This window comes from Mercenaria mercenaria, chromosome 1 (assembly GCF_021730395.1).
Source record: "Mercenaria mercenaria strain notata chromosome 1, MADL_Memer_1, whole genome shotgun sequence".
Classification (NCBI taxonomy): Eukaryota; Metazoa; Mollusca; class Bivalvia; order Venerida; family Veneridae; genus Mercenaria; species Mercenaria mercenaria.
Genome location: NC_069361.1, coordinates 67,531,509 through 67,540,016, shown reverse-complemented (window position 1 = coordinate 67,540,016; position 8,508 = coordinate 67,531,509). Strand labels below are relative to the sequence as shown.

At 34.6% G+C, this 8,508-nt stretch overlaps 1 protein-coding gene across 1 annotated transcript; it reads right to left on the bottom strand.

The window, feature by feature from the left end:
* Nucleotides 1-296: 296 nt before the first annotated feature.
* LOC123565925 (uncharacterized) lies at nt 297-7,860 on the bottom strand. The gene is made up of 13 exons (XM_053551740.1): nt 7,738-7,860; nt 7,300-7,568; nt 6,392-6,538; nt 5,795-5,936; nt 5,228-5,389; nt 4,559-4,731; nt 3,942-4,118; nt 3,533-3,573; nt 3,189-3,317; nt 2,245-2,328; nt 1,647-1,784; nt 1,016-1,038; nt 297-856 (listed from the first exon to the last, which is right to left on the bottom strand). Exons 1-13 carry the CDS (start codon nt 7,858-7,860, stop codon nt 668-670), a joined length of 1,797 nt encoding a protein of 598 aa, XP_053407715.1. The 3' UTR covers nt 297-667.
* Nucleotides 7,861-8,508: the final 648 nt, after the last annotated feature.

Below are 8,508 nucleotides of genomic sequence, written 5' to 3'. Positions count from 1 at the left end.
CTTTTTCAAATATTTTAAGAGTAAACAGTTCCGGTCCAATGTTCTCGTGGCCGGTAGAACATTTTCTTGTTTCAAGTCAGACTGGTAGAATATCATATGTCTTGTATATTTAAAAGATTCATTCATGAAGTTAAGAAATATAAATCATTAATTCATAAAGTTAAAGAATTTGACGATTAGCATTTAGCATTAAGCATAAGTTATTTGACATTGAGCATTTAGCATTTAGCATTTAGCATTTAGCATACTGTAACTGGCATTTAGCATTAGATATTATGTATTTGGCATTTGGCAATTTGCATGGCGCACCGGCCTTTCATAATTATGAAATGGACAAATGCTTTAAGCATTCTAACTTTAGTTTAAGTATGATTTATGAAGTAGGGACTATATGCACTATGATAATTACAAGGTTATCGGTCTAGAATGTTATTGCTGATTCTTAAGGACAGATACCAACTGTCAAATGATAAATGCGAACTGTTATATTGCAAAAAATATGAACCATCACATGCCAAATGTTTTATTCAAATAAAAAACAGATCAAAATTGATTAAGCTATCAAAACTGACATTTGCAGCTCATGTTCAAAATGGGAGACAATTTTATTTATTTTAATTTATACAATTTAAAACAAGCGTTTTCAGAACCGATCGGTTCAGAATTGCTACCAGTCCTCAATTGACATTATTCTGTTGTTATTGTCATTTGGTTTCACTTTGGAAGGTTTCCTGGGAGGCTTTTTGCTTACACCCGTTATAACAAGGAAGCTACTGGTTACTAAGGTAACGGTCGCAACAATGCCAATAATTATTGGTAAGAGCAACCACAAAAATGCGTCTTCCGAGCCCTTTGACTGAAAAAAAATAGAAGTTGATATTATAATAATTGAATAAACAGTCCAATGTTTACAAAGTTTTTGTCTTAAAATTAGGTGGAACATTTACAAAGAGCATCTTGAGGTAATTTACATAATCGTCATTATCTTGAGTGCTAGAAATATACTGGAACTTACCTCCGACTTCAACTGCTTTTGATCTGAAATATAAAAAATATGGGGTTCCAAAAATGCCAAGATACGTTATATACCAATATCTGCAGTACTTTTTTAACCGTTTGAGATAAATAATTAAGATTTGAAGCAACAACATAGCTTCCTACTGATAAAAAAAAGTTGCAAAGCGACCTCTAGCGTGGCAGTCGTTTTATCTGAAGCATGAGATAACGCTTCCAGCACATAACTTTGCTTTACTATAAATACAAGTCCCCTGTTCACCAATCATCATAGCCTTTGGTATGGAAGCTCTGCTGGGACAAGAGAGCGTTTTAAATTTCTAGTTTTATCTTGAGGCACCGAAGAACCATTGTTCCCCGAAACTTCAATACTTCAGAGATTAGCATTTATTTTACAAAATGTCCAGTCAAAACCACAAACATGACATTTTTAACATTTGCTTTGTGTCTATAAAAACGGCACACCTGTCTATAAAAACTACCCTTACGAAAAAGAATAATTGTTATGTTTTATGTATAAGAAGGTATAGTTGTAAGTCACGGGGTTAAGAAATTGATGACATTTCTAAACACCCAATATAGTTGTGATATTTTTTCGACAGGGTTGGCTGTACTAGTACAGCTGTACTTACGTTCACAAACTTGTCCAGTATAGCTTGAAGTGCAAAGACATTTATAAGTGTTGTTCACATCTAAACATGTGCCACCATTAAGACATGGACTTTGGACACACATGTCGACTTTATATTCACACAGAACGCCAGCATAGTCTAAAATTCAGATTTAAAATTAGATTTACGATTTGTAAGTGGCAAAATACAATAATATACCATAAATGACTTTAGTCGCGCCATAGTACATTTGCGACCAGCATGGATTCAGACCAGCCTACGCATCCGCGCAGTCTGATCAGAATCCATGCAGTTCGCTATCGGCTTCTGTAACTGTAATAGGCTTTGAAAGCGAACAGCACGGATCCTGACCAGACTGTGCGGATCCATCCTGGTCGAAAATGAACTATGTTGGTTTCTCATGGCGCAGCTCAATTAATGTTGATATTCTTAGGACGTCATCTTCATTATACAAGTCCATTTTGCTACACTACGTTCATATGGAATTGAATTACGTAGTGTTTTCTACTTTTTTAAAAATCTCAAAATAAGATACCAAGATACAAAATATTTCTGGGATATGGTGTAATTTTAAGAATATTGTGAATCTTTATCTCACCTTTTTGACACTGACAAAGAACTCTATTAGTTCTGTCTATACATGTTCCATTGTTTTCACACGGGTTGTCGTAGCAACGTAAAGCTGACAAACAGAAAAAAATGAAAACTTAGATATTATTATATAATTTTCCTCAGAACTGTTTCAACAGAAACGGCTACACAACTGTTCAAAAGATAAATGGAAACGAAATTTGTTGTCACCTTTCAACCTTATGGAAGCCTGTAATTTTATTTCTTACGATAATTATTCTATCAAATACAGAGGCTTATTATAATGTATGTATATATATATGCAACTACTGTAAAAAGTCTGTCTCACTGCTTTGAAAAGGTTCAATATAATCATTACACCCTGATTTAAATTGATAAACTTTAATTTCAGTAAAGTATTAATTATGCTAAGTCAAATGAATTTATACTTTCGATTTCTTATATATTCGTATTTACATTTTATTTGTAGTCTGCGAGGGATGACAGAGAATTTAGAAGTCAATATTTTATACAACTTCGTCTGAAACTATTGTGAATTAATGACAAAACGTTTTGAAAACCTTATTTTAGAGATATTGGTCTGAAACTGAAGCGGACTCGAGAGTGGTTCAAATAAGCTTAAAGCTTTCATTACAATCGAGCTAAAATAAATTAGTATAAACTAAACAGTAGGTGAGAAAGACTTTTGCAATCTGTATTTGGCAAACTTCGTCTAGAATTATGGTATCAATGGGAATAGTGTTGGCAAATATTTTCAGGTTAAGTTTCAGGGATCTGAATCTATGGCAAAAGAAAGTAACAAAGATTTTTGCAATCCATATTTTGAAGAACAACTTCTAAAACAAAATTTCGAACGCTGACCACGAAACTATTGTATATAAATTAAGAACAATATACAATAGTTTGGCGTTCAGCCCTCGATATGTAAACAGTATGTCATCCATATTTTACCTTGTGAGCAGTTTGTAGACTTATATCCCGGTGCACAGACACATTTCTCCTCGGAAACTTTGAAAACATTTATGCACGTGCCATTATTGTCACAGGTCACCGTTCCTGAGGCACAATGATCGCCGTCATCTATAAAAACACAAAAACAGAAAAGGTTAATATTGGCTAGAGACAAAACATGACTACGTTAGTCGATACTTTATAAGCAGGTTAGGATTTTCTTCAATATGAAAGTGTTACAATCTTATTAACTGCCGATTACAGAAAAAGCACCATAGAATAGTTTGGAAATAGTCATTCCACGAGTTTGTAAGTTTCAGCTCTAATAAAAGCAGAGTTCTTACCGCCAACAATACTAGTCACACATCTCGGGCCCGTCGTGATCCTACAATTATAAAAAGTGTTTTTTTCCCCAGGATTGCGAACAGCAAGGAATGTCTCATAGTTAAACTGCCTGCTTGTTTAAACTGACTATACATCATAAAATTTTGTTTTATTTTCACAGAATTGAATCTCTTTGATCAACTAGTATCTGTTTAACATTGATTTAACTATTTCTACATTATCATGGAACTGAATGCCAAGTCGGTAATTTTATTCTGTCCTAGTACGTGATACATTTCCCTCGAAATTCTGTTAGTTCAAACTCGTTTTACCACTCCGAATGAATGGTGGATAAACAATGACATAAACACAAAAATATTATTGCGTAATTCACCGTATTTGAAATAAAAGCATAAATGCTCAGCCTACCCATGCATGTCCACACCCCATACGCAGAACTGTTGATTCCCGATCTGATTTGGGAAATGGGGCCGCCATTTAACCCCGACCCTGACGACATTAGTTCTGTTTAAGACAATACTCTGGTCGTCCGGGAAATAAGAGTGGTTCAAATACATCGGGCCGCTCATTATAACCTCTGTCTCGCTGTTATAGTCAAATAGTATGCATTTAACTTTATGATTCAAGATATTTTTTTAAAATATAAACTAATGTAACATGTACTTGGAGTTTGCACAATAAAGGAGGCATTCACGACAACCCTTAAACGAATCCAGCGAATCAAACAATGGTTGTCAAATTGCCAATTTCAAAAGATTACCTTTTTATTGTTTATAGGATAGCTTTCATGGTTCCATGACTTGAAAGAAAATACAGCTTAATATGATTTTAGAGTCATTAGAAAAAGACACTTATTCAATGGCTTAGCTGAGCATAAAATCTACATAATTTTTTATGGTTGTTCAAACTGGACATTTTTATAGTCATTACTATGTCTGCAAAAAGGCAAAACGAAATTTCCTTTGAACAATTTAAAATCGAACAAGTTTCAAGCTTTTTGTTTTTTGAAAATACGTGAAACATACTTTATATTTTGCGCATCTCTTGCCTCCAGGTAAAACCCTGCCGCTACCGGAAGGTGGCGGATGATTTCCGGTATTCCAAACGATGACCTTGAGAGGTTTGGCAGTGTTGGTCTCACAAACGTCAAGTGGTGTTTCTTTTCATTGCACGACCCATCGAGTACTCGAAGTGTAACCTACAAAGTGTAAACATTGTGTTAGTAACAATGTCTCTGTGTTTCTTAACACAAGTACCAGCTAAAGTATATGACACTTTCACAAATGAAACTGGGGTGACAGAGGACTTAAGAAACATTTTTTTTTTCAGATCCATTGACAAGTATTGTTTGGATGATGAAATAGCTGCGTTTTTTTTTTCTTTGTTGTGTTGTTCTTGTTATCATTCATGGTTTATGATTCTGTGATCGGCATACTACTCAAGATATATGTTATAGGAATCAGTGCTACTGTAAGTGATCAATGCATATAGATTAATAACTATTTTCAATTGAAAGCAGCTCTTTCATCTACAAGATTTATTACATCATGATATCATGTGATGGTAAATAACACTTATCTATAAATGACACAAATAATTATTTCTAATATTTTCTTAAATTTGTATGATTTTTTGTTAAAACCAATGTGTTCTTTTTACCAAATGATTCGTAGTAAATTAAAGAAGCATAAAACCTGTATCGGAATCCTGCTAAGACTATCTCTGCGGGTGAATACCTCCGTTCCCATGGTGATCGTAGATTCCGGAAAGTCTTCTGCTACCAATGTCAGTCTGTAAACAGAATCCTTCTTGTAACCCGTAGATTTGTAAGCTTTGATCGTCAAGGTACAGTTTACCTGCAAGCGATAAGCCAAGTACTGATCGTTTACTAGGAGTGAAATACATTTGTTGCTAAACTTGACGACACAAGGATGCGGTGCTATCAAATGTATGCTGTATTGCAAATGGTAGCGTTACCGTCAAGAGAATTGCATTCCTAACAAATGTACGTTGTTTACAAGGTTAGGTTCGTGTATCCTTTTGACTCACATCAAAGAATTTCAAGGAAATAAAACTTATTTTCAATTCATCAAATGGTGTGTATTTTTGACAGAAACAACACGCGAAAATATATGAAAATAAATTATTGTGCTACCTTTTCCCGGACCTGATACAACTAAATGTGAATAGGAAAATCCTAAACTCAGTACGTGCCTCTCACATCAACCTATTCAGTAAATAATAAAACGCATAAAACTAACCTTGTCTACCCATACAGAGTTCTCTGGTACATTTGTGCAAGCCCCGGCACACTCAGACGCTGTAGCCAGACGACATCGTACATTGTCCACTTCCGGGTCTTCAACCGGAAATTTCACATGACTGGTGCAAGCAAACGGTATTCTGAAAGTAAAATGTATGGTTTACACAAAATTAGATAAAGTTGGTTGTTAGCTTTTATATTACTGTAAAGCTCTCAATATACAAAAAAAATTCACGGTCCCATTATCGGACCTAGCATGTTTACTGACTTGTTATCGACGTCACAATTTATTTGATAAACCTAATTTGACACACTGCAAATTTAATATTTCATCATTTTAACCACTCCATAAGTAAAGACGGCTTCACCACACCCACTGTAAATCGAGAACGACACTATTTCGTCAAATAACTACATAAACAATGTACCTCTTGATTGTCTTTTATGTAGCCGTCACTAACAAAAAACTAAAGCTTCAAATATCAACTCACGAGAAGGGCCTTTCAAAATTGCATGGTCTTTAAAATTGCTACAGATCGGGTTGAGAAACAGACTCAAGTGGATCATGGAGTTTAATTTAAAAAACAAAAAATACCCAATATATGAAGGAAATGACGTATATGGACTGTTGTTTGGCTTTCCGGTATCGTTTCTTTTTCGTGTATCAATGTATGTTTCCATATATCCTAAACTAGATCTGTTAGTATGGTGACGTGAATATATCCACGGAATACTTGAAAGACTGAAAATAAATATGGTTTGTTTGAGAATAAAAATTCGTTTATTTTCGTATAAATAATATTTGTGTAATGATATCAAGAGCGGCTTTTCACGCGCGATCTGACATCATTTGCAGAAAGAAAACATGAAAAAATGACGACGTTAGAAAAGAAAAATCTTCAAGATTGGACACCAAAATTTCAAAAAGAAGGTTTAAACATAGCTAAAACTAATTTTTAGACGGTAAAGATCAAAACTGAATGTTTAATCTGGATTAAAAGATATTTTAAACAAAACAAACACACAAGAATTGTATTTTTATCGGAAGGCGAATTACAATTTAATGTTCTGGCTGTCCTGTTTAGATGTTGAAAAGATCGAATTCCTGATATTTATTTTGATTTTCTGATATCCATGGAAAGCAAGTTGAAAGCTACTGTAAACATGTAAGTATGTAAGGACTGAATGCTATTCTGTAAGCGTTTGGACGGGTAGAAACCACACTGGACTAGCCGTCAAAGCAAAGCAGGCTTATTTTCTGTTTACATGCGTTTTCTTGTTTTCCGTATCATTTAGATATTTGCTCATCTTAGTTATAATTTTGATTTTGCGGTCTTTTTAAAAAAGCAATCATGATACTCGAGTTTCATATCTTTTCCAGTCACTATTATTTTGCATTGTTTATTGTGTATAATGGTACAGTACGCCTACCTAACTCACTGAACATAAAGATTAATTTCCGTTTCGGAACAGAATTAGTTTTACTTAGTCATAGTAACTTACGCAACTATGAACGGCTGAGTGAATGGCCCTACTATAAAAATAACGTCTTCGCCTTGTTCCCATCCCGTCACGTTTCTGACGCTTATTGACGTCATGACGTAATTTACGTCATTTATCGTTTTGGTGATGTTTCCAGTAATAGAGACCCATTTCAGGGCTGATAGCTCCAGACTCGAGACTGATCCCTTCCTTCCAACATCTGATTGCCCACAGGCGGGCCCACAAGGTCCTGAGCCCCTTTGCCAAGACAACCTGTACGTCAGCCGGACCTGCAAAGCGAAAAACGTTTAAAATCATTGAAGAAATTTCTACCTCTATATATAATATAGCCTCTGATTGTGGCCCAATATTTTGGCCTCACTTTTTGTTAAAAAATTCTCTTTTATAGTATTTTCTTATGTTCTGACAAATGTCCTCGTGAGTAATTCAAAGACTTACTCTGTTTCCCGGTGGCACAGCCATCCACGATACGGTACCACCCAAAAATTTGCAACCACCAACCGTCCATAACACAAGAAAGTAAACTGCAATGATGAAATCAAGATCCGCAATTTTACGCATTTTTAATGTCAAAAATAATAAATTCAACAATTCACTTTAGTATTCCATCATCCGATGATGATTCTGCTTGCTTGAAATCATATCCATTCTTGTCAATATATTTTAGCCGCGTCATGCTACCTGAAGCAGGAATTTCGTGAGACAGTAACTGTTCTTTATTTATTAATGTATTTATATAGCCACTTCGAACAAATACAATAGTTTTTGAAAATCACTTAGTGTACCAGCATTTTCAGTAATTAGTGTTTTGTGAACGTATTTGCATGCGCAGTACATGCGGTTTTATCCGTTAGTGTCGCATCATTTCTGTTTTGATGGTCAAATCAATTTATCAATAATTGTTTCTGTATTATATCCAGGTCCCCCAAAGTGACATAAATGTTATGATTATAATTATACAAATAAATATTTCAGATAAATTTTACATTATATTAATCTGCTAAGTTAACAACCAGGGTGCTACTCTGTCATTACGAAGTGTTGACACTTCTGAAGTATGGTGTCGTGTGTGCCTATCAATTCCTTTATTACACAACTTATCCATATATCTTTCCTTCGTTTTAGATATATACAGATCTCCTATATATCAGTTATTGAAACCGATGGTCAAACAAATGTCAAAATAGCCAAACTGGGCCAAATGAGCAG

What these genes read in the sequence shown, in the direction of transcription:
- LOC123565925 (XM_053551740.1), bottom strand. Translation starts at nt 7,860, where the DNA reads ATGCGTAAAATTGCGGATCTTGATTTCATCATTGCAGTTTACTTTCTT. An exon ending in CTGTGCCACCGGGAAACAGA is followed by an intron (nt 7,569 to 7,737) that starts GTAAGTCTTTGA and finishes TTCGCTTTGCAG; the next exon opens with GTCCGGCTGACGTACAGGTT. An exon ending in TCTTTGTCAGTGTCAAAAAG is followed by an intron (nt 1,785 to 2,244) that starts GTGAGATAAAGA and finishes TCTGAATTTTAG; the next exon opens with ACTATGCTGGCGTTCTGTGT.